This window comes from Impatiens glandulifera, chromosome 1 (assembly GCF_907164915.1).
Source record: "Impatiens glandulifera chromosome 1, dImpGla2.1, whole genome shotgun sequence".
NCBI lineage: Eukaryota > Viridiplantae > Streptophyta > Magnoliopsida > Ericales > Balsaminaceae > Impatiens > Impatiens glandulifera.
In genome coordinates this window covers 157,170,526-157,196,246 of record NC_061862.1, presented here as the reverse complement: position 1 = coordinate 157,196,246, position 25,721 = coordinate 157,170,526, and the positions used below count along the sequence as shown (strand labels likewise).

Sequence of the window (25,721 nt, the reverse complement as noted above, 5' to 3'; positions counted from 1 at the left end):
ATAATTATAAGTAAATAAATAAGAAGAATAATAATAATAGACTTGAATATAATGCAACTGTACCATTGACATTTTGGAGCTTAATTATTTATTCATGTGATGAGGGCCAATAACTTTGAATTTTTTGTTAAATAAAACCAAAACTAGTCAAATTCAGCAGCCTCTAGCCTTATAAAACACATGATGAATGGATCAAAGTTGGTTTTCGAACAACTAGAGAGAAAGAGAGGTAGGTTTTCGGAAGAGAGATCGATCGATAATGGATGCAGCTGCTGCAGGTTTAGTTAAGAAACCGCCTAAGAATGAAGAAAAGGAACCGATGTCGTCTACTAGTATTGATGTAAACTTCGAAGGAGACGTGAAAGAACTAGAGAAGTCTTCTCCCGAGGTTAGTTTAGTTCAAACATTAGTTTCTCCAATTCTCATGACTGCTTGATTATTAATTTCTTCACATAAACCTTTTTTCGTAGTAAAAATCAATGAATTTCTTGACATAATTTATTGTCGGTTAATAATCTTGAACGTAACAATCTCCTCATGTATAGTAAAACCAATATTGAGAGTTTTAGTCTAGAGAATTCTATCGAGAGTGTTATGTAACGTGTGAAAGATTTTTTAAGAACTCCATTTACTAATGAAGTTTCGGGTCATTGAGAGGTTGCAAAATTGTGGAAATTGTAAAGAAAATATCAAGAAGCGATGGAATATGCTTGGATATGATTTTAAAATGTTTGAAAATATCATTTACAATAATTGATCATGGTGTTTTGACTTTGTTTGAGAATATGTTTATTCTTTTAAATTATTTTGGTACGACTACTCGAACTCATTATCTTGCATACATAAACTATTGCACTCTATCATTGAAACAATAAGTTTTCGAGTTAATTACTTTGTTGAGAATATGTTTTTTGAGGTTTTTTATTTTATTGTTTATGTAAAAATGATCTTAGAGGGTCCTTTGTTGTTGTTTGAGATTATAGGATAAGAAGCTTCAATCAACTATAGAAGAAATAAGGGAAATTAAAGATGAAAATCAAAGGCTAAAGATACAACTAAGTCAGATATTGAAAGATTATGAAGAACTCCATACCAAGTACTTTAACATTGTTCAACAAGACAAAACCGAGCAATCAAACGCAAATAGCTCTAGCAATCAAACAACATTTGAGGGCCACGAGATCGCTTGTGATCTTAGTCTAGGAAGAACTTCAAATGTGCTAAAGAAGGATGATAAAAAACAAAAGTCGATTGCTTATGCTAAAGACTACAATCAAGACAAAAGCCTTACTCTCGGATTAGAATGTAAATATGAAGCGTCTAAAATAACAAACGAGCCTTCACCAAGTCTAAGTCTCGATAATAGCTCAGAAATAGTAAAGAAAGAAGTTGGCGAGCAAAGTTGGTCAGGAGCAGTTACTAAAAAGACGACGAGAAGTGGAGAAGATGATGATTCACAACAAAATCCAACGAAGAAGGCTAGGGTTTGTGTTCGAGTTAGATGTGACACTCCCACGGTTAGTAATTCAAAAACTATCTTATTTCATACCAATTTAATTTAATTAATGTAGGTCAAAATATAAACTTGAAACCTAAATCTTCACAATATATGAATAAGGATTTGAAATTTAAAAAGTGTATAATAAATTATCTTAAAATTTAAATGGAGGTCTAAATTAAGTTTAACCATGTATTCAAATTAAGTCAAAATTAATGGTGATTATTAAACATAATTTCAATTTAATTAGAATCAAAAGTTTTTAGAAACATTGAAATACATATATATACACAAATAATAATTTATTCAAAGTAAGACTCAATTTTTTCAAAATCTTAAATCAATGCATTGTTTTTTATTATTATTATTATAAAGATTTGTTAAAATAATATTGTGAGTTAAATTAAAATTACTTTTGAACACAAATATATTTTAGGTCCCCATTTGAATATTTTGTTTAACCATTGTGAATTATAATAACTAAGAATAATATATAGATGAACGATGGATGTCAATGGAGAAAATATGGCCAAAAGATTGCTAAAGGAAATCCATGTCCACGTGCATATTATCGATGTACCGTCGCACCATCTTGTCCGGTGAGAAAACAGGTATGTATATACGTTGCGTAAATTCTTTTGCGTGTTTTCAAAATTCTAACATCGTTAGATCTTCATTATTTGTTTTTGTTACGTGAATGAATAAATAGGTGCAAAGATGTGTTGACGACATGTCTATCTTGATCATAACGTATGAGGGAACTCATAATCACCCGCTTTCCGCGTCTGCCACTGCGATGGCCTCGACAACCTCGGCTGCAATGTCCATGTTAATGTCCGGTGCAACAACCTCAAACCCTAACCAATCATACATGTCCAACTCATCATCGTCTCATCCAACTATTACACTTGACCTTACTTCAAACACGACCCTAAACCCTAATTCCTTGTTTCCTTACAATAAAATATCTCCAAATTTTCTTGGAACCAATCATATTCCAAAGTACTCCTCAACTAACCTAAACTTTAGCTCTTTTGAATCTAACCCTATGCCAATCATAAACTATGGAAACAATCAACTAAGTCATTCTTCATTAAGCTTTGGAAGGCAAATTAGTCCTCAAGAAAACTTCTACAACTCTAGTTCTAGTTTCATGCAAAACACAAACCCTAGAAAGTTGTTTACACCCGACACAGTTGCAGCGGCTACGAGAGCGATTACTTCTGATCCGTCGTTTCATTCTGCATTGGCAACCGCTTTGACATCAATCATCGGCTCGAGGAATGCTAGTGGAGGAGGAACAAATGGTGTAAGCCAACTAATTGGAGGTCAAGTTTCAACGATAAATACTCAATCTTCGTCGTCATTTTCTACAACCAAGAGTAAATCTACCTCTCCTAGTGATGGCACTAGAGACCATATAATATGATTGTCACATTTTCTCATTGAGTAAAGGGTTTATAAGACATTTTTTAATTTTAATGTAACAAAAGTTATTTTTTAGTTATTATACAAAAACCAGCATGAATAATAATTAAAAGGAGAATTGATTTTTTTCCATCTTTTATGTCATTTACATAGTGTTTAAAATAGAATTAATTACTATATTCTAAGAATGATTGCATGTATATGGTGACTAAGCCATGCCAAACTTGATGATACTTATCTCATTTGAAAATACTCACAAATTTGTGTTAATCATACATCTCTAGATAAATTTATTTCCCAATTATAACATATAACATTTTTGGATTTTGGATTAAATTCTTTTTGTCCAATCATTTTTAAATTGGGCCAATTATTTATATCAATATGGTCATTTTACCTTCAAATTTGATTTGGTGATTTGATGTTGTGATGTCTATGTATTTTGGTTGATTTTGATTAACTTATGATAAAATATGGTTATGATTTAATTTGTATTGATTTATTAGCTTTTCTGATAAATATGATCAACAAGTTATCATTTAATGAATGTAAACAAGTTAATAATTTTTTTTTTTTACTTAGACATGAAAACTATAAAAATTATGAAAAAATCATATCAAAACAATTTAAAAATTAGTATTTTCAATTATAGTAAAATATTTGAAGTGCTTCCTAATAATTTGTTGTTATACATTAATTTTCTTTGTTTAACATTTTTTTTCTTTTTAGTTAAAAATACACGGGATTATAAAATATAAGAAAAAAGAACAAACCTCATTTTATTAGAGCAACAAAAACATTTGCTTAAGCAATTTAAAACACACAAAAAAAAAAAGATTAACGGGAGAGTAAATGAAAGAAATAACGAGACCTTAGCAGCATATTAATGAAACTCAACATTAATAGATATCGAGAAGTACTAGAAAAGCATAGCGATAAACCAAATTTAAAGGGGATGAGTTAGACAAATTAAAATCAATTTACCAATAGAACTATTTATTTATTTCAGTATTTTAGAATAAAACAATACACAGTTTTTCACTCCCCTATAGTATTGATTTATACTGTGACAAAATAAATAAATGTTTTAAAAACAGTTGCAATGTATGAACATAAAATACTAACCTGAATAACAAAAGTACATGAGAATGATAATATTACAAAATCAAGTTTCAATCTTCATAGCCTCATCATTTTAATGTTAAAACTGGTCGTCTTCTGTATTCATGAGGAATTCGTAATTTGAGAAGGATCAATAAGGAAGCCTCGAACAGGTGCTCCACTTCCTAATGAAAATCTTTGAGAATTTGATCTTGGGATAGTAAGTTGAACATGAGATGGTATCGGAGTTTCTGGTGAATGACTCGATATACATAGAGTACCCGAATCATCCTGCTCCCAAAATACTTCAACCATAACTCCTCTAGGGTTTTCTGGACTTTCTGTTCCTGGTATCCCTATGAATCTAGCTCCCACTGGTATCTGTTTTGGCACAACCATTATAATATAAACAAGTGTGAAAATCATCGATAAAATTGTATCATGAAACGAATTGAGGTTTTGAAGAATATGGAGATTGATAGTTAGTTAATTTTACTCTTGGCATATAAAATGGCTACCAAATTTGTTTAGTTAATTACCTGCACTAAACTTCCCGATGTTAAAGTGAGAGTAGCCATAGTTCCCTCAGCTGCAGCACTTTCTACCTCGGCTTTCTTTGCAATATTCAAGAAAACTTCCTCAAGAGTTGTAAGACCGAGTTGGATATCGCCTATGCCAAATTCTTGCTGTCTATCTTGGAGTTCCTCGAAGAAGTTCTGAAATATGTGGATGCATAAATTACTTTTTCATCTTTATTTTTACAAAAGTTGTTGGCAAAAGCTAGCCTTACCGACAATTGATCCTCCTTATCGTGAGGAATGACAAAGGTCAAGAATGACTTGTTTTCCTCTTTAGGAGTGACATTCAAATGCTGTTCAAAAACAAACCGAGGCAGTGGGTTAGTATCACGAGGAATTGTGGAAAGATTTATTTTATTTTACTTAATTGGAATACATACTTGTTTGAAGAATTTTTTCACATTCAATTGATGTTCCATAGTTGCAACATCTTCCCCTCTAACAGGAGTTCCACCAACACCTCTAGAGAAGCTTACATTGGCAACAAAACCAGTTCCAAATTTGGACTTTAACCTGATTGATGTTCCAATGCAGCGCAATCTACCTTTAGCCACAATTCCTATACGATCGCCTAGAATGTCAGCTTCTTCCATTGAATGAGTAGTTAATATAATGGCGCGTCCTTTTTTTGAAGATTCAATTATGTCCCAAACATGTCTTCTGGTGATTGGATCCATACCAGTTGTCTGTCCCAATCCATGAAACTTGATTAGTCATCATTCATCATAAATAGGAAATTTAACTCAGGACTATGAAGAGGATATATATAGTTATGATTGTACCGGTTCATCCAAGATGACCAGCTTTGGATCACCAATTAGGGCTATCGCCACACTGAGGCGACGTTTCATTCCTCCACTGTAACTGCCAGCTCTTGTTTTGGATGATTCAGCGAGTTTCACCTCTGCTAATGACTTCTTCGTAATCTGAGTAGAAATAAATATGTAAAAAAATTAATATTGATGTTTTAAACTTGATTCAAATAGATTCAGTTGAGAGAATTGTTGCATTGTCCATACATCATTGATTGATGATGGTGGAAGCCCTTTAACAGCAGCAAAAAGATGGAGGTGCTCTTCACCACTCAATACGTCCCATAGAATATCAAACTGTTAACAAAGTGCCATACTGAATTAGCCATCATCTTAAGGAAATGAATAGAGTTGAAAGGGAATTAGTAACAAAGGAAACTCACTTGGGGGCAAACTCCTATTGTTCTTCTAATGGTTGACATGCCTGCTGCACTCCTCACTGAATGACCGTAGATTAGTGCTGTACAAAAAACATCTCTTTATCAGGATCTTATAAAAGATCTTATACCCATCACAAATCATTTCATCAATCAAATCATTTAAATTAACAAAATAAATTACCCTTACCCTTAATGTATTTTATAATATTTAATATTAATATAAAGAATAATTAGTCTTAACCCAATTAACCTATAAAAACTCCATTTTTTCATCCTTCCAAAACAATTGTTTATTTCAAGAAAAAATTTACATCAAACAATCTCTAAATATACTGAAACATAGAGCATTACCATCTCCTTCCGTCACAGGTGTTATACCGGTTAAACAATTAATTGCTGTAGTTTTTCCAGCTCCATTAGGTCCAAGAAGACAGAACAGCTGATCCTTTGTAAAGTTTACCCATAATCCCTGGATGATGAATCTCACTTTATAGTAGATGTAATAAATAATGTTAAAGTAAACAAAAAGGTGGGTTAAAGCATAATCTACCTAATTGTCATATTTGTTTAGCAACAAAAATGATTAACAAATTTAGTGAAAGTTCAAGCAATAGGAAATATATGAAATTATACCTTAAGAGCATGATAGTTTGATGTTCTATTGCATCTACAGCAACCTATCTTGGTTGTACCAGGATATACTTTCACAAAACCACGTATTTGCACAGCAATGCTTGGGTCTACGCCTTCTCTAACTTGTTTCTTGACAGTAATTTCTTCTTCTAGCACATCTCCATCATCTGGTTGTGTTGCTTCAAATGGGGGAATTGAACCTCTACAGCTACAAACACCACCCTCTATGGAAGGAACAAAGAAGAAATTTAGTAGTTACCCATAAATTATTGAAGATAGTCAACTGTCAGTTTAATTACCTTGCACTCTGCTGCCACCTTTTCCAGTCCAATAACCAGGATACAAGAAGTAGAAAACAGATTTTCTTACACCAGAACTGTTTGGGATAATGTTGTCAAAGTAGATTGCCAAAACAAACCACAGGAAGAATGTTGCAACAAGCCATATAAATATGTCATTCTGTCAAAAGGATTAGGGGTTAAATTATTCTTAGTAGGACAAAAATGTGTTTAGAGTGAGAATTGGGGAGAAAGGTTTGTGATATGCACCATTGTCATAACACACTCTTGATCATTAGGTGCACACTTAGCTCTTCTACTCCAGCTGATACCAGCATCCTCTGGTGTTGAAGTTGCATCTGAAAGCAATAACAGGCCCTCTGCCAACAGGTTTGGTGGGAAGAATGACCAAATAAAACGATATGTGTCTGAGAAATTACTGCTATATGGAAAACCAAATTGCGTAACAAGCTGCGCACAGATATATCCTTGTAAGATTTTGGGGATAAGATCAGTATAAACACAAAACTGGAATCTGAAGAGATAAAATTAGCTTGCCTGTGCCAAAAATCCAAATATGAATAAGGAGAAACCAACAGTTGTAGCTGAAGATGACTTGCTTATGAAGGCTGATAGCATGAAAGCAAAACCAGTCTAACAAAAAAACAATTAAAAACAAGTCAAACATAAGAATGAAAACAAAAAGGACAGTGAAGTGTTACTGCATTAAACAAACAGGACAGTGAAAAGAGCTTACCATATTCAATTGGAAGAGGAAGAACAGCAAGAACAGAACAGCAAAATTATTGTTCAAGAAGAAGTCAAACTGGAACATCATCCCAAAGAGAACACTAAAAAGTGCAGAGAGGGCAGTGATCATGCCTTCCCAAGAAAGCCATGATAACCAATATGCAGTGTCATAGAGACCCATTATTGTCATTGCCTGGTAAACAAACAAGATAAAGATTGTGATAAATGTATCGTGTGAGATGGAAATTTATTCTTACAGCATCAAGGGTACCTGGCGAAGCTTCAGCTCTTTTTCAGTTACCAAAGAACTCATTTGGAAAACAAAACCAAACATTGCAATCACAAGGAAAAAGGTTGGGCCAACTGTACCCACTGCAGAAAGAATTTGCAAAGCCGGGTGTGCAAACTCCTTCAATTGAACAACCCAGCTAAAATTTGGATCTGATCATAAAGAAAACATGAAATAAAAGGTGTTACAACTCTTCCAAAAAAACATTAATTTAAAACTAAGTAGAGGATCGTGCACTAGAACAGAATTTAGCACCTCCCAACAGGGTCCTAGCAATTTCACGCTCAGCAGCAATTTGAAGAGGGATTTGGAATTTTAATGTGGGATCTTCAAAATGTCCTCTCTTTGCCGATGGGGTTGAATTAGTCTGTAATCCATAGCTAATAACAGTAGCATTTCTATCTATGAAATGGAGTGCACCGGGACAACGCATTGTATTATCCAAAAGCCATGTATCCACTTCGGATCGTGTTCTGAATGATATCACCTATGCAAACATTCATCAAATATCCAATCATTATTTGAAAACTATACTGAATTATAGATAAAATATGAGAGTTCTCCCAGTCATGTTTTACTTTTTTCTTAATTTAGAATGAATATCATCACAATTGCATCTAAAGAAACAATTTAATGACAAAAAAAAGTGTTCATTTGATAAGGGCCATTTTTTCATGCACCAAGATATTGTTCAAGGTTTTGATAAAAGAAACAAATAACCTAATAGTTATAACATATGAAACAACATAATCAAACTTGCTATCAAATAGAATGAGCAATTCAATTCATTTTTTTGAATTTGTTTGTTCTATGAACTCCACCTTTTAAAACTATTTTCATTTTTTTTTTGTTAATATACATTTATTAGTTATTAAAATCAAATTTACTATTATATACCTTCATTATTCGGACTTATTGACATTTAATATTCTTACATTGTTTTCTTATTTATTGTTTTATTTTTTTCCTTCCATTTTGCATCGTTTGAACGCGCATCTGTTTGAACGCATCTTGCGTTGTTTCTTAATAAATATTCACCTTTTAAAAAAAAATTATTCAAAAGAGAAAGCTAACTGGCTAGAACCCTAAAATTATGGCCATTCACTTGAACACTTTAAGCTTTTTTATCTTTTAGGCATGATTCTTTCTACGTAATCATAAATAATCATTTGAAAGAGATAAATAAACAACACCTCGATTTCAATTTTCATCCGATTTCAGATCTCTCATAATTGATAAAAACAAGAGATTCTCATAGAATTAAACTAAAATGCAATACTCGTAAAGCAAATTCAGCTATCAATCATTTACCTTATCATCAGGAATAGGTCTTCCAGGATTATTAGCCTTAATTCGACGAACAACCTCAACGATTCTAGAGCTATCATTACCGCTCCAAACGAAATCAAAGCAAGGAACCTTCGTATAGAACTTATCCTCGCAGGCGATGATTGGAGGAGAGATGAGCGGTTTTGAATCATCGAAAACGTTCTTGTATGAAGTAGTTGTTGCGTATCTAGCTTGAATTGCTTTCTGGATACAGAATATGAGGAATATGAAGAAGAGTGATGAGAATAGCTGAGTGAAAGTAGATCTCTTATGCCGCCATGAAAGGAGTACGTTCTTCCAGTATAACGCCTTGAATTGCTGTCGTAGTAGAGGGAATCCGCTCTGTAATTCCATCCCTCGACCTTGATTCTTCTCTTTCGATCTCTGCTTGAAGATGGATTGATGGATTTATGAATTTCTATGAAGTTTTTTCAGTTGATTTTGTGAGCTTTTGAGATCTTCTCTCTCTATAAATGAATGAAGGAGGAAATGCGCGCGGTTTAGTTTTGCGACTTTCTTCGTTTTTTTGATTGACGAAAATGCCCTTATGTTTTGTTCAAATAACGAAATTACTACACGCTTAAAGAATTTACTGTGTATTAAAAAATAAATAAGTCTATGTTTGAATTTGTTTTTTTTTTATAAAAAATATAGTAATTTTTACATTAGGAAAGTATAATATATAATAAAAGTTAGTAATACAAAACAAATGATTCAAAATGTTACTAAATACACTTAAAAAACCAAAACTCAAAACTTACCTATATTAAAATAGATCAATTAAAAATAAAATTGGTTTAATATATTAAGTATTTATTTTACTAAGAATACATGTGAACAATAGATATCGTTATAATCCGATTTAAGAATTTGAGTTTGAGTGAGTTTAAAAAAATAACAAAAAAATTATAATTAAGGCAAACAGATAAACAAGCGATTTTGTCCATTTTTCGATTAATTAAATAAGAAAACAGTGAATTAAATTCTTTAAAAATAATAATAATTAAATAGTAATATCATATTTTAAAATCCCTAACATAGATTTCCTTCAATATAAAATAATACTGTTATTACTGAAATAAACTATAATTTATAAATAAATAAAAAAAATTAAAAGTGTAACACAAACATAAAACAATAAACCAACAAAATATAAATAAAATAAACCAACAAATATCTATATAAATATAACAACAGTATAAAGAAAACTATTAAATATATTTACCAACTCATAAAACATTCAAATAAAGAAACTAATTAAATACATTTACAGCTCATAAAACAATTTATACTAAAATAGACCAATAAAACTTCTTTTATTATAGAGTTGTTTGTTTTGAACTCTTTCCAAGTGAATATTTTTTTTCTAAAAATGTTATCAATAAATAATATATTTTAATAAAATGATTTTATTCTTTAAAAGTATCATTATAACACATAACTATTGTAAAGAAGTGGTTATATAAATTAATTATAATTAAAGTATTTAATGTTGGGTTGGCTTGTTAGCCTCTTTAATAAATTAGTCCAAATGCATGATTTTTTTTTTGATAACTTGGTTAAAAAATGAATATTATAAATTAATAGCCTACACTATATGATGTTTACATATTTTATATTTTATAAATCTGAAAGCAAATTAAATATAAAAAATAAATAAAAGTCCACTTCAACTCCGATGTCATGTGAAGGAAATAATCACACGGATTTTAGTAGGAAGGACAGTTTGGTCATTTGGATGTGAGTTGGTTGAGGGTAATTTAGACATTTGATCTTCTAAAATAAATAAATATATATATATATATATATTTTGAACTTTGATCCGTTGAATGTGGGATTTGTTTTGCTATAAAAAGACTGTTAATTTTTATTTATTTTTATATTCACTTATCATTTAAGATTCTAATACTTTACTTGTATCATAAGAAATATTGAAAAGTTTGATAAAATTAAAAATTAATATATTCAATATACTAAATGTTGGGCCAAGCATTATTTATGTTATGAGATGTTGAAATTATACACAAGGATCCTTATAAATAAAGTGTTGACAAATAAATAAAAATAATAAATCTAAAAAAAACAAGCAAAACTTGAAATAAATCTTGGTGCATATAAATATTATATAAATTTTAATTTATTAAATGAAAACTTCTAAAAAAAAAGGTAATGTTTACAAATTTTATAGTATAAATAAATAAAATATCATCTAGAACATCTGCATAAGAATTTCATGAAGCCAAAAATTTGTATAATTAATTAATTACAAAATCCACCAAAAATGTTTTTTAAAATACAGTTATACACATGTATTAGGATTTATGATGAATTTGTAATTCATTAATCAGTTGCTCCAATAGGATTATGTTTTAATTAAATGGATTGGAATTCAATGGATTACAATTGACTATGATATATATCATGACAATGACTATGTTGTTGTGACATTACATTTATTTAATTTTATTTGAAAAGTAAGTATTTAATAATATAATTTCAGATTATCTTTTAAATAATAATTGGGTAGTTTATTTTACAAAATGTGTTTTATGGCTCTGTCAAAAATAAAATAAAATAAAGTAAATAAATAAATCTGAAATATATTATTCATACATCCGAATTAATTATTGTTGTCAAGGACCAGATTTGAACTAGTCACTTACAGGTGGAATGTGCAGTGGTCAACTCTTATTATTATTATTATTATTATTATTTATTTTGTATGTGTAATTAACCATTCATAATTATTATGATTCAATACTTTTTTAAGATAAGATGCACTAATTCATCATTTTTATTTTTATCATAATTATATATAATATTTAATTACTTTTCTTTCCAAAGTATAAAGATTGACAACTAACTAAAATATAGTTGTTTTCACACAATACATATCAAAACAAAATCAAAGTTGACTTCTAACATTTAGATGTTCAATATGCACAACTTTGCATAAGTTCTGATGATGACATGTATCGAGTTGAGTCGACTACGTTGTTATATTTTATCTTAACGGTATATCTAACTATCAGATAAATATTGAGTCGGTGATAATTTTTTAAATTTATTTGACGATATATATTTAATCATTTATGTTTCAACATGTTTTAAACTAACTTTAAAATAATTAATTATATAGAATTGAGTAGAAAAAATATATAATAATAACTAAACAAATTTTCTTTCTAAAATAAAAATAAAAAGAGAATTTTGAACATTCTAATTACTTTGGTTCTTAACTATTCATAAATATAAAAAAAAAGGAAAACTAGTATAATATCTCAGATGAACATTTAGATCATCTTCAATCCAATGAAAAAGTCTATTTTATATATATTTCAGTCCTTAATATATTTTAATATTTACAAACTGAGTTTAAAGTTATAGGTTTAATTTTATTTTTTTATATAATTTTTTTATATATTAATCTTGTTTATATAATTTATTTTATTTTTTATATAATTTTTTAATATATTAATTTTGTTTTTTTATATATTCATATAATTTATTTTTATTTTATATATATATTTAATTATATTTTTCTTATATATTACTTTAATGTATCTTAAATTTATAATAATTAAAAATTAAAAAAAATTAAAATATACAATAAAATAAAACAAAAAGTAAGAAAATAACATTACAAACTACTAATTAAAAATAATAGACATTTTAAAATACATTAATTGATAAAGATTTCAATATAAAAATAGTCGATTTCAAGATTTCATATCTCGGTACGAAAAAATAAGAGATAAAAAGGCTTACATTGCACCTCGTAATGCATTGTAATTTTCGTTTATGTAATGATGTTTAATTTTATTTTTAATATATATAAATTATTAATTTATAATTAATTTAATTTTAATTTCTTTTAATTAAATAGAAAAAAACATGGAGTTTAATTTGTAAATTTTATAAATATGCAGGTAGTATCGAAAATGTTAAAGAGTCGGTAAGAAAATGAATATTTTGAGAATATTTTTTTGAGTTTGAAAATTAATTTTTAGATTGAAGATTAATTACTGTTTGATGTGATGTTTATTATTTCATGTTTGAAATAATGTTTATTATTTAGTGAATTTTTTTTTGTGACTAAAGATTGGGAGATGGCCTCCTGAAGTTGTATTTACTATTATATATATATATATTAAGTTTTTTATATAGTGATAATTGAAATTGAGATTTTTGTCTTAAAGAGTTACATGAATTATAATATTGGAGTTATTCAGTACCACGATGATTTCAGTACCACGATGATTAGAGTATCTATCTTTAACACCTTTATTTCAATTTTTTTAAATATCTTTCAAAAATTTAAGGATAATTAACCGTTGAGTGTAGCGACTCTAATTGACGCCTTCTTCGCTTTATCCGTTCTTTTACAACTGAGGAATATATACATGACCTATTCACATTTTAGATTTATGTTTTAAAATCTATAGTCAAATTGACACAGCCCGTTCTACTTGACCACCAATTTAATGCCTTAGTTTTATGTATATGAAAGTTGATAAGAAGTATAATACAAGTATTGTTAATTTATTATTATTATTTTGTTCATAAGATGTACAACATAATTGACTAAGTGGTAGGTTTAAGCCATGGAAGGAAACTTCTTGTAGTATTCATAAAACCAGGTCAGCTACAATATGTAGAATAAATTAATGTTATTATTATCATTATTATTATTATTATTATTATTATTATTATTATTATGTGATCTTCTGAGTAGATAATGTATTTGGGTATTTGACTAAGGGAATTAAAATTTGGGACTATATAATAGTCAATCTCAAAGCCCTACATTCTTTAATTTATTATTAAACTTTTGTCTTGATATATTAATTATATCACCTAATTCCAAGGTCTCTCCAATCCAATAATTAATCCAGATAAAATCAGTCCATCATGATCACACGTTAATCAATATTATTTATATGTTGAGTCTATCATAAACAAAGTATTTTCTTTCTATATTGTTCAATTTTTTATTTTATTTTTTTGTATTTTAAGTGTATATTTTTTCTTATTTTATTACGGATTCAAACATTATAAGTGATAATCGATGAATGATCACGAGTTCTGAAATCGTTCATTAGTTTAACATTTAAACGTATATTAATTAGAGATTATTGAGATAAATCAAATTGGGTAGGGTTGAATTGTAAGAAAATTAATTGATGAAAAATGTAAAGCAAATTAAATTCTATATATAGTTGTAACTACTCTATAGATTGGCCCATAACATTATTGATATATTAAAAGAAAGTGGTTAAGGAGATAAATTTAAAATAAGTAGGGTTCACCTTGCAAGTTTGAATTTTACTATAAATATTTTATTCCAATAGGATGGTGGTACATAGTCTTAAATAAGAGATTAAATATTTTAAAATCGTCTAAATTCTTTCTAAAAATACTCTAACTAAATAGAGATTATGCGTGTAATCCTTCTTAAAAATGGAAAAAAAAAAATAACAAGACATGAATTAAGAAATTTGTAATATAGATATTCATAGGTGTTATGAGTTGGCCAAAGATGAGGAAATCATGTTACCTTAGATATGCAAAATTATTTAGGGAATTAAATATATACAACTATTTAATTATGAATTTATTCACACAAACTACTAGTGCCCCAACTACATGATTTAGCACAATTAACCCTTTGTTCTTATCAATCGAATTATATCTTCGTCATGCTGTGACAAAAAATTATCGTTCGACCGATTCATCATAAAGGTTTTCGTCAATAAAATTAATTATTTGATTATACCTTTTTATTATATCATATTGTTGTTGACTAATGAATGGCCTAGCCTTCAACAAACTAAATTAATGTTCATATCTTAAATATGACTAATCAAATGAGATTTATGTAGATATCCATATTTATTAAGATGTTAATTAATTATTTGATTTTTTTACCTTAACAGGCTAAACCAGTTGTATGTTTTTTTAGGAAATAATTTGTTCATGGAGAATTAAAAGAATAATAATTACTTGACTTTATTATATTACCTTCATAATAATAATAATAATCTTAATATAAAATTATTTAGTATTTTAGGAAAAAATAGAATAATATCTATTTAATTAATTATCTGCCATATATATGGGGATACCTTTAATTTGAATTAGAAAAATATTTATGTTAATATATATATATTTGGAAGATAATTTGAATTTTAATAAGAAAAAAATATTTACATTTTCTGTCTAAATTGACTTAATTTGCATATATTATAAAGTTTGAACCCTAATTTAGACGTGTAATAAAGTTAAAGTCCTGATGGCAATCTTGTAGATACGATGGTATTCTGATGGCATTTCGGACATTTCATGTTAGCATAATATACGGTTTTTAACGTCAACATGCCCAAAGGGTATTATCGTCATTCGAACAAGGGTATTATCGTAAAATCGGAAATGATATGAACGGCTGGGAAAAATAATAACGAAATTTCATCGTTCCGACTGGTTCGTTTTTTTTTTTTTTTTTAATTCAACGACTTATATATATACTCTCTTTCTACAACTTTTTCATTTTCAGTGTATAATTTAGAGAGAGAGAGTGAGAGAAATCTTCCTGAACTTGGCGCGGATTTTGGTTTTCAACTCTCACAAGCATATTATAGATTCACTCGTGAAGAAGGAAGGTCAACATCAATGGCGGATACATCGCACGGCCGTGCGAGCTTCTGGACGCAGGCTGATGCTTTGTTGAGGAAGAATCTGACTTATCAGGTTACTTTCTTACTCTAAATGTCTATTAAATATAATTACGGTTGTTTATTAGTAAGATTTGTAGCTCGAATGTTTCATTTGATTGTTGCGGCTTTGAGTTTGATGGAGATCAGATTTCGAACTTCATTGATGAGTTTTAGTGTATTGAGAATAGAAGCAATTTTTGCAGATATTGAATCCTCTGTTTTTGTTATTGTTATTGTTGTTGTTGCTGTTGTTTTCTCTTTGTAGAAGCGAAATATGAATCACGTTCTTGCTTTGTTTGCTACTTGTTATTATACAAACTTTGGTTAATAATTTACGGTTGTTTATCAGTAAGATTTGTTGCTTGAATGTTTCATTACGGTTGTTTATCAGTACGATTTGTTGCTCGAATGTTTCATTTTGATTGTTGCGGCTTTGAGTTTGATGGAGATCAGATTTCGAACTTCATTGACGAGTTTTAGTATATTGAGAATCGAAGCATGTTGTTGTTGTTGTATTCCTCTTTGTAGAAGCGAAATATGAATCCTGTACATGCTTTGTTTGCTACTTGTTATTGTGCAAACTTTGGTTAATAATTTACGGTTGTTTATCAGTAAGATTTGTTGCTTGAATGTTCATTACGGTTGTTTATCAGTAAGATTTGTTGTTCGAGTGTTTCATTTGATTGCTGCGGCTTTGAATTTGATGGAGATCAGATTTCGAACTTCATTGATGAGTTTTAGTGTATTGAGAATAGAAGCAATTTTTGCAGATATTGAATCCTCTGTTTTTGTTGTTGTTGCTGTTGTTTCCTCTTTGTAGAAGCGAAATATGAATCACGTTCATGCTTTGTTTGCTACTAGTTATTATACATACTTTGGTTAATAGTTTACGGTTGTTTATCAGTAAGATTTGTTGTTCGAGTGTTTCATTTGATTGTTGCGACTTTAAGTTTGATGAAGATCAGATTTCGAACTTCATTGACGAGTTTTAGTATATTGAGAATCGAAGCAATTTTTGCAGATATTGAATCTCTGTTTTTTTTTGTTGTTGTTGATTTTTCCTCTTTGTAGAAGCGAAATATGAAGACGAATGTTCGTTTGATCCTATTCCCGTTCATGCTTTGTTTGCTACTTGTTATTATACAAACTTTGGTTAATAATTTACTTGATAAGCCTGAAAATAAGTGTGGATGTGTGTGCAAAGAGCCAATTGTGAATGGTAAATGTGAGAAGGTGTGTGGGATTGAGTATTCCAGTTTGAATCAAGCAAGCAGTTGCGCAATTCCAAATCCCCCAGAGTGGCCTCCATCGTTGCAAGTGCCAGCTTCTCAGTATCGTGCTGTAAGAAGTGATTTTCTCTCTTCTAATGACTTTCCAAATGAGTCATGTAGAAATACAGGATCCTGTCCAGCTTCTTTTCTTCTTACTGGAACTAATCGGACTTTTGGACAAAGTATAGTTTTCTTTTCCTTGCTCTCGTGAGATTATCGTCAACTTTAGAAGGTTTTTGTTCTCTGATTGCTGAAAATTTATGCAGGTTTGGCTGGACAGATGTTCCCTACTGCGCCCATGAACGCTTCTGATACATTGTATAGTTTAGCAAATAATGTCTTGGTAAGATGAGCTTCTTATTTATGTTCTATTATAACTGAAAGTTGAATGTATTTCTGCTTATAATATTTTAATCCAAGTATGTATTACTAATGTTGATTGTTTCAAATGCTTCAGGGTACATCTTCAAAGACTCAGCTTACAAACTTTATCGACCCTGCCTTCATTTCAGCCCTTCCGTTATACCGTCTAGAGCCTCAATGTACTCCAAATTCTACATTTTCTGTTGCAATGAAGACAGCATCAATAACATTAACACGTGGTAAATAATCAGCCATCCATTTTTTGTGGTCTCATTTATTGAATTCAAGAGCTTGTTTGATGAAGTTTGTTTTTATAAAAATAATCAGATTTTTTGGAAAGGATATTGTTTGATGAAAAAGTAGACTATTTGGTTTTATTTAGGTTAAATGGCTAAAACATATTTTTGTGCTTAAATATTTTAAAATTTTATGAAACTAAAGTTAAGTTATTTTAGTTGATAATTTGATTGAATCTCCTCATGTAGACACTTAGTGGCTTCATCGCGTTCTATACATTGGGAAATGACATACTGACTAAGTCTTACTTCATTGTCAAATTTTTCATGTTCAATTATCTCATTTGAAACAAACATCCCAGTTGCTTAGTTGCAACACATTCATCAGTTATGGACATAACAATGAATAATAGACTTATTAACCAAACATCATGTCCTTGGATTATCTTATTAAAATGTCAATGGTAATCTGTTAATCCTAACTGTGATCTCTCCTTTGTTTGTCACTTTGTTGTGTTGTGTCACTTTATGTACTTAAATTTCTGAGTTGTTTTTTCTATTGATACTAGATGTCCAGTGTCTTCAGAGTTTACCTTTATGGCTCAGCAACTCCTCTCAAATTAACAATGATTTGTACAAGGGGTTTTGGAAAGGCAATCCTGAACGGAAGATTAATGAGATAACAGCAGGTTGGTTAATATTAATCCTGAATGGATTCTTGGGTTACATGGTTCTGTGTGAAATATTATATTTATAGTAATTTCTTTTACCTTGTTTTGTAGCTTATGACTTTTTAAACACCAATTTTAATCACTTCAATGTGACCATATGGTACAACTCTTCCTTTAAGAATGACACTGGCATGCGTCCTCTTTCCCTCATGCGGATTCCTCGTTCAGTTAACCTGGTATCTCTTTGAAACTTCATAGCTTCATAAGATTTTTCCTTTTGTTATTGTTACATATTCATCCTTAACTTGTCACTTCCTATTACGCACGAATCACAGCAGCATTGAAGGATATATATGCTAATTAGCAGCATTGCCTGTCTTCAATGAATGCTTTGGCAGGTTTCAAATGCCTACCTCCAAGCTGTTGCTGGTTCTGCTACAAAAATATTATTCGAGTTTGTCAAAGAAATGCCGAAACCTGAAACTCAACTAAGGCTTGATCTAGCTTCTCTTATAGGAGCACTTTTCTTCACATGGGTCATTCTACAGCTGTTCCCTGTAAGTACCAACCTTTACTAACTTGGGTATTCCTTATCTTCTAATATAGAGTGTCTGAAGCAACATGCTCCTGTCAAAAGAACTTTATATTAACATGATGAGATTGTGGACTTGTCCAAAAGTATTGCATAGTACAATTAATATTTGAATTAATTAACTCAAACTATTTAAATTTGATCCATTAACTTCTCATGATTGCTTCTACAAATTTATTCATATAACACATCTGACATTCTAATATAATTTGAGTGTGTACGATATTTATATCAACCTTTTAATCCATATTTTCCTAGTAGATAAGTTTAATTTTTTATTTTAATCTTTACCTTATTCATACAGGTTGTATTGACAGCTCTAGTATATGAGAAGGAACAGAATCTAAGAATCATGATGAAGATGCATGGACTGGGGGATGGCCCTTATTGGCTTATTACTTATGCTTATTTTCTTGCCATATCTACAGCCTATATGTTTTGCTTTGTTATTTTTGGCTCAGTTATAGGTAAAGAGTAAATTGATTCTCTTCCTTCTTATAACTTAGCTATGGTGATATATAATTATAATTCATTTCCTTGCAGGTCTTAAATATTTCACTCTGAATTCTTACAGCATCCAGTTTGTGTTTTACTTCATTTATATCAATTTACAAATTTCATTGGCTTTTCTCGTTGCTGCAATTTTCTCGAGTGTGAAAAGTGCTGCAGGTTAGTCATTGCATATCGTATGCCATACATAATTGTTGATTTGATAATTCGAGCTTAATTGTATGTTCATGATTACAGTCATTGGGTACATTATGGTCTTTGGAACTGGGCTCTTAGGAGGATTTCTTTTCCAGTTCTTTCTCCAGGATCCTTCATTCTCAAGTAAGGAATAATGTCAGAAGAATGTTGTTTGCATTGTTTTGTAACTTTTTCATTGACTATCTGCATTCTCCTTTCCTTTGATCAACTTACCTTTTTTTCCAAACAAGATTTATTTGACTTGAAGTTAGTGTTTTTAAATATTAGATATTTTTGTAAAGTAAAACCTTGCATTAAAATAAATAACTTATTTGTTTCAGTAATGAAAAAATGTGGTTAATTGGTTACATAAGGTGTTCTTATATCAAACATGGATTTATTCAAGAATATTTCTTTCCTATCCTTATATTTATTATTGTATCTCCCACAAAATATTTTTGTTAATTTCATAAAAAGTTATCTTCACTCTACCTAACTGCTACATGATGTTCATTCAATATTGTAGGAAGCTGGATTCTTGTCATGGAGCTATACCCTGGATTCTCTCTATACCGTGGTCTCTATGAATTTTCTCAATATGCCTTCACGGGAAATTTCATGGGGACTAAAGGAATGGGTTGGAAAGACTTGAATGATAGTAACAATGGCATGAAAGATGTCCTTATAATCATGTTTGTAGAGTGGTTTGTTACCCTATTTGTGGCATATTACATTGATCAAGTTGTGTTTGTTGGAAAACGACCCTTGTTTCTCATCCAAAGGTTTCTAAAGAAATCTGCATCATCTTCATCCTTCCGGAGACCAAGTTTCGGGAGGATGGATCCGAAAGTCATGGTCAAGATGGAGCAACCAGATGTCTCACAAGAGGTACTATTATCAGTACAATCATTGATGCTTCCTCAAAAGTGTTTTCTCTTCACATTTTAAGAGTATTTTAGACACAAATAATTTCTCAAACTATCCTTCTTTGAAAGTCACTCCAAAACCTGAAATGATCACCTGAAATATTTGACAATTTTTTGTGTTTGTTTATAAACTAATTACATATTTATTTCCACTTTTCAATACAACTATGAAACATAATTAGAAAATCATGTTTAAAAGTTAAGGACTATTTTTGTTTCACAGAGAGATATAGTTGCGGAACTGCTACTTGAACCGACGATCAACCATGCCATTGTATGTGACAACGTAAAAAAAGTATACCCGGGAAGGGATGGAAACCCACAAAAATATGCTGTTCGAGGATTGTCACTTGCTATACCTCAAGCAGAATGTTTTGGTATGCTTGGTCCTAATGGCGCAGGAAAGACATCTTTTATAAATATGGTTAGTATGTTTTATTATTCCTCTATTCCTTAATTCAAACATGAAATGCATGTTATTTTTCTTTTAAAACTCAGCACTCTGAAAATCTTCTTTGACAGATGATTGGCCTCATAAAACCCAGCTTTGGTACCGCATATGTACAAGGCATGGATATAAAAACCTCTATGGATGAGATTTATTCTAATATGGGTGTATGCCCTCAACATGAGTAAGTTAGTTACATCACCAATTAATTATCAAAATTCTAACTAAACATATAACTTCATTTTCATCATATCTTTGTTTCCTTATTGAACACAGCCTACTATGGGAGACCCTCACAGGCAGGGAGCACCTACTGTTCTATGGAAGACTTAAAAACCTCAAGGGCAGTGTCTTAACCGAAGTAAATCAATCTTTATGACAAGTTCTTCAAGTATTTATTTGCATTCAGATACTAATATGGATCTATTAAACCAATCTTATTTTCTTTCAATTGAAATAAAAGGCGGTAGAAGAATCTCTCAAGGGTGTGAATCTATTTTATGGAGGAGTTGCAGACAAACAATCTGGAAAGTATAGTGGAGGTATGAAGAGAAGGCTTAGTGTTGCTATTTCACTCATTGGGGATCCTAAGGTAAATTTCCTTTTCCTTCAAATTTAAGATCAACTTTTTCTCTGTTCATTTAAGATTGGGTATGTGTTAATTTTGAATATTTTTCTTCAAAAGGTTGTCTATATGGATGAACCAAGTACTGGACTAGATCCAGCTTCAAGAAACAGTCTTTGGAATGTTGTGAAACGAGCTAAGCAGAATAGAGCAATCATACTAACCAGTATAATTCATATCCCCTTCATTCTATAATCAGTTTTACTCTCCATTCTTATTGATTTTCATTCTTTTTCAGCTCATTCAATGGAGGAGGCAGAGCATTTATGCGATCGACTAGGAATTTTCGTCGATGGCAGCCTCCAATGCATCGGAAATCCCAAAGAGGTAAAGAATAACATCTAAACGTTTATTTATGTGTGTTTTTTCATAAACTGACCTGTTCGATCTGCAGCTGAAAGCTCGATACGGAGGATCTTACGTATTCACAATGACAACTTCATCAAGCCACGAGGAGGAAGTTGAGGTCTTGGTAAAGAATCTATCGCCAAACGCAAACAAGGTATACCATTTATCCGGTACACAAAAATTCGAACTGCCAAAGCAAGAAGTAAGAATAGCAGAAGTATTCAGAGCAGTTGAGAATGCCAAGAGCAGATTCGTAGTTCAAGCTTGGGGACTCGCGGACACCACTTTGGAAGACGTTTTTATCAAAGTGGCTCGCGGTGCTCAAGCATTCACCACACTCTCATAACCGAAACACAATGCCTTATTTTTTGCAAAATATATATTTTCATCTTGTAAATTTACATCTATGACTCTAAAGTTCCTGAATTTATATAGACAAAAGCCGAAATCAAGACCCCTGTAGTGGTATCTTGGGCATCGGCAATGGATAAGATTGAGGTGTTCTGTTCTTATTTCCTGCCCGTTGATCGTTATTTCTAGGATCCAGTTGATCCGGTTGTGTTCTGTTCTTATTTACTGATCGTTGACGATCAGTAGAAGACATCTGAGCGACAAGATTATCAGATAGGTGTCTTCTGTTGTTCTTATTTACGGAGCGTTGATCATCTACCAGAAGATCTGATTGGTGTCTTCTGTTCCTATCATTTCGAGGAGACTGACATGAAGAAGAAGGATTTTGAGATACCACTTGTTGATCCATTGAAGAAGGGTACATGTATCTTGCAGAAGGTAGTTCTTCTAGTATCGATAAAACTTGAACCATTTGTGGGCGGGCTTTTGCATCCAAGTGTGTGCATTGCTTAGCCAGCATGGCAGCAATGCTAGCCGCTCTTCGTGGGTATTGCCCGCCTAACTTTGTGTCCATTATTCGAACAACACCTAGTTTTTGGTCTAGGTTAGGCCATGCCCATTCGACTAGTTTTTTCTCGTGGCCAGACTTTGTGTTGTCTATGGCTCTTCGTCCGCTGAGAAGCTCTATCAATACAACCCCGAAGCTGTACACATCGCACTTAGCTGTTAACCGACCTGATAAGAAACACACACTAGTAAGTTAATGCAAACACACGAAAAGAAGCTGAGCACATTCAAACAAACAAACCTGTACAAATATATTCAGGTGCGGTGTAACCTTGAGTGCCAAAGACTTGCGTGGTGACATGAGTTTCTTCTCCCCTAGGGCCAGATTTTGCCAACCCAAAATCTGAAAGCTTTGCATTGAACTCCTATATTATTGACCAAAAACAATTCAAATTAGAAACATGATAGAATATTGAATAGTTGAAGACTCCCTTAGAATATATTACAAAAATGTAGTTTACCGAATCCAATAAAATGTTAGAACTCTTGAAATCGCGATAAATAACAGGTGGAACGCATGAATGTAGAAAATGGAGGCCCCGAGCAGCTCCTATTGCAATCTTAACTCTTATTGCCCATGAAAGGTGCTCTATTCCGTCTGTTTTAGAGAATAACATGAATTAGAACACTATGACATAATTCTATTGAACAATTGTAAAACTCCCTTAGTTAGTTTTAGAGTACCACACACTTGTAAAAAGGCGATTCTCCAAGCTGCCTCCAGGCATGAACTCGTACACAAGAAGCCGGTTTTCACCTTCCAAGCAGTAGCCAATAAGTTTCACAAGGTTCAAATGATGAAGTTGGCCAAGATATTTCACCTCTGCCTGAGAAACCAAAATTACATAATACCCAATCATCAAAATAAGATGTAAAACTCAAATTTAATCAAAATGAGTTACATTGTTCCAATTTTAATAACTCTTCTAAAAGCCATAACAACCGTTATTCTAAATGATGTGCGATTATTCTTATTTTTCTTGTATAGAAATCCATAGTTTATTCCACTATCATGAGTAGATCAAATTCGAGGATATACTATGAGCTAGCATGCAGAGGATTATAGCCTTTGGTAATACTTATGAATGAGATGAATAGTGAAGGAGTCTTTATTCCCATCCCCATAGGTCTTTTGATTTAATTTGGATAAAACTAAAAAAACAAAATGAAACACCTCTAGGAGCTTTTGACATGGGTTTTTTGGGATTTATTTAAGATTTTACTTAGTTTTTTTAAATTTTCTCCTTATCACATCAATATCATTCTAACCATTAAATCACTTATTTCATCAATTAAAATACTAAAATACCCGTCTTTCAGTATTATTAAATCTAATTTTTATATAAAAAAATATTTTAATAATTAAACATAACTTTTTTCTTTTATCAAACAAGTTATACATTCATATTTGAACAACTCCCTCCTTCTTATAACCAAGATCAAACAAAATACATTAATTTCAACCCAACCATGCTTTTTTGATTTTAGATTTTTAACCAAAATCTAACCTAACCCATCATATTTCTTTTCAATCTTAAAATCACTTGATTCATCAATCAAAATACTTAAATACTCTTATTTTATTTTTATTTTTATAGAATTAAAATTTTAAATACAAAAAACATTATAATAATTCAACCAATTAAAACACAATTAACCTACTTTTTCATCTAACAATTTTTTTTTATAAAAACCCACAAATAACCAAACATCAAGCAAGCTCTAGGTCTCACCCCATTTGTTCTTATGAATCTATCTTTTTCATCTTATTCTAAGTAAGACCCATTCTTAGGGGAAATCAAACTTAAGATTTCCAATTGAACTATCATTAAGAGAGATTATTCCTATTTCTCTACATCAATATTAAACCAAATAGAATGAAGAATGAAAGGGTAAGAATTGAATACCAGCCATTCCTTATGCCCTTGATAGCCTTCAGAATTAAGCTGTTTCACAGCTACAACAGTACCACAACCAAGATAACCCTTATAAACACATCCAAACCCACCTTCTCCAATCTCACATTTGAAGTTCTTTGTAGCAATTTTGAGTTCATGAAGAGTCAAAGATTTCAAATTTGTCCATGATAATATTTCACTTTCAGATCTTGGACTTGGCAATGCTATGGGTTCTTCATTCTTCTTATCTTTGGTCATCAAATGAGTTAATGGAGGAAGAGAAGTAGGAGGAGTGAATTTTCGAGGATTTTCTATTAATGGTCCTGGAAAATGCAATCAAATCAAATATATGTGAATGAAATTGTATAAAAATGGATGAGGAATTGTACCAGATCGAATATCGTCAGGGGTGAATGGTCCATTATCAACCCTAGAAGAGTAAATCCAGCAGTTACCCATTGAAATGACCTAATCATAAAGATCAAATGAATCAATGGCATTAGAAATGAAGCTTGTTTTCTCTTTCTCTCTTTTCTTTATACAAATATCTTCGCCTACATTACGAGATCCGTGCACAGAGAACGAGAGAGAAAGAGAAAAAATATTCAGAGAAAAGGGATTTGAGAAATAAAGACGGTCATCGTGAGAAAGATGGAGAGAGAGAGAGAAAGAGGGAGAGAGAGATCTTTATATGGAAGGAAGAGAGGCAAAGAATCGCGCGTTCATTCAAATTGCGGCTAAGTAAATCATTATAACACTTCATTTTCAAATAATCCCACACTTTGAAGAAAATATTATTTAATAAAAAATAGTTTTTAAGTACAAAATTTTCATCTTCAATGTACAACGTTACAGGGTTTTTAAGTGTAGAACTAAGATTTGGAATCTACACGGGTTAGAAGAAGAATATCAAACAAACAAACAAAATTTACCTAATTTAATGTTTCCT

The 25,721-nt window shown here is 30.8% G+C and overlaps 4 protein-coding genes across 4 annotated transcripts; 2 read left to right on the top strand and 2 right to left on the bottom strand.

The window, feature by feature from the left end:
* Positions 1 to 259: 259 nt before the first annotated feature.
* On the top strand, positions 260 to 2,927 carry LOC124912703 (WRKY transcription factor 72A-like). The gene is made up of 4 exons (XM_047453356.1): positions 260 to 388; positions 984 to 1,517; positions 1,996 to 2,109; positions 2,208 to 2,927. The coding sequence occupies exons 1-4, from the start codon at positions 260 to 262 to the stop codon at positions 2,925 to 2,927; spliced, it is 1,497 nt and encodes a 498-aa protein (XP_047309312.1).
* Positions 2,928 to 3,991: 1,064 nt separating this feature from the next.
* Positions 3,992 to 9,531, bottom strand: LOC124920378 (ABC transporter A family member 2-like). Its single transcript, XM_047460858.1, has 16 exons — positions 9,059 to 9,531; positions 8,003 to 8,234; positions 7,730 to 7,899; positions 7,466 to 7,651; positions 7,267 to 7,362; positions 6,979 to 7,179; positions 6,730 to 6,889; positions 6,431 to 6,654; positions 6,149 to 6,266; positions 5,801 to 5,877; positions 5,625 to 5,714; positions 5,388 to 5,531; positions 4,986 to 5,291; positions 4,818 to 4,898; positions 4,567 to 4,743; positions 3,992 to 4,408 (listed from the first exon to the last, which is right to left on the bottom strand). Exons 1-16 carry the CDS (start codon positions 9,428 to 9,430, stop codon positions 4,151 to 4,153), a joined length of 2,892 nt encoding a protein of 963 aa, XP_047316814.1. The 5' UTR covers positions 9,431 to 9,531; the 3' UTR covers positions 3,992 to 4,150.
* Positions 9,532 to 15,620: 6,089 nt separating this feature from the next.
* LOC124920376 (ABC transporter A family member 7-like) lies at positions 15,621 to 22,468 on the top strand. Its single transcript, XM_047460856.1, has 18 exons — positions 15,621 to 15,823; positions 16,861 to 17,242; positions 17,327 to 17,403; positions 17,518 to 17,662; positions 18,229 to 18,348; positions 18,442 to 18,566; positions 18,729 to 18,887; positions 19,227 to 19,389; positions 19,466 to 19,591; positions 19,670 to 19,753; positions 20,136 to 20,497; positions 20,759 to 20,959; positions 21,058 to 21,167; positions 21,260 to 21,344; positions 21,447 to 21,575; positions 21,669 to 21,774; positions 21,847 to 21,935; positions 22,003 to 22,468. Exons 1-18 carry the CDS (start codon positions 15,746 to 15,748, stop codon positions 22,300 to 22,302), a joined length of 2,841 nt encoding a protein of 946 aa, XP_047316812.1. The 5' UTR covers positions 15,621 to 15,745; the 3' UTR covers positions 22,303 to 22,468.
* Positions 22,026 to 25,431, bottom strand: LOC124920377 (probable serine/threonine-protein kinase PBL18). Its single transcript, XM_047460857.1, has 6 exons — positions 25,162 to 25,431; positions 24,782 to 25,095; positions 23,566 to 23,701; positions 23,336 to 23,472; positions 23,116 to 23,239; positions 22,026 to 23,042 (listed from the first exon to the last, which is right to left on the bottom strand). Exons 1-6 carry the CDS (start codon positions 25,229 to 25,231, stop codon positions 22,405 to 22,407), a joined length of 1,419 nt encoding a protein of 472 aa, XP_047316813.1. The 5' UTR covers positions 25,232 to 25,431; the 3' UTR covers positions 22,026 to 22,404.
* Positions 25,432 to 25,721: the final 290 nt, after the last annotated feature.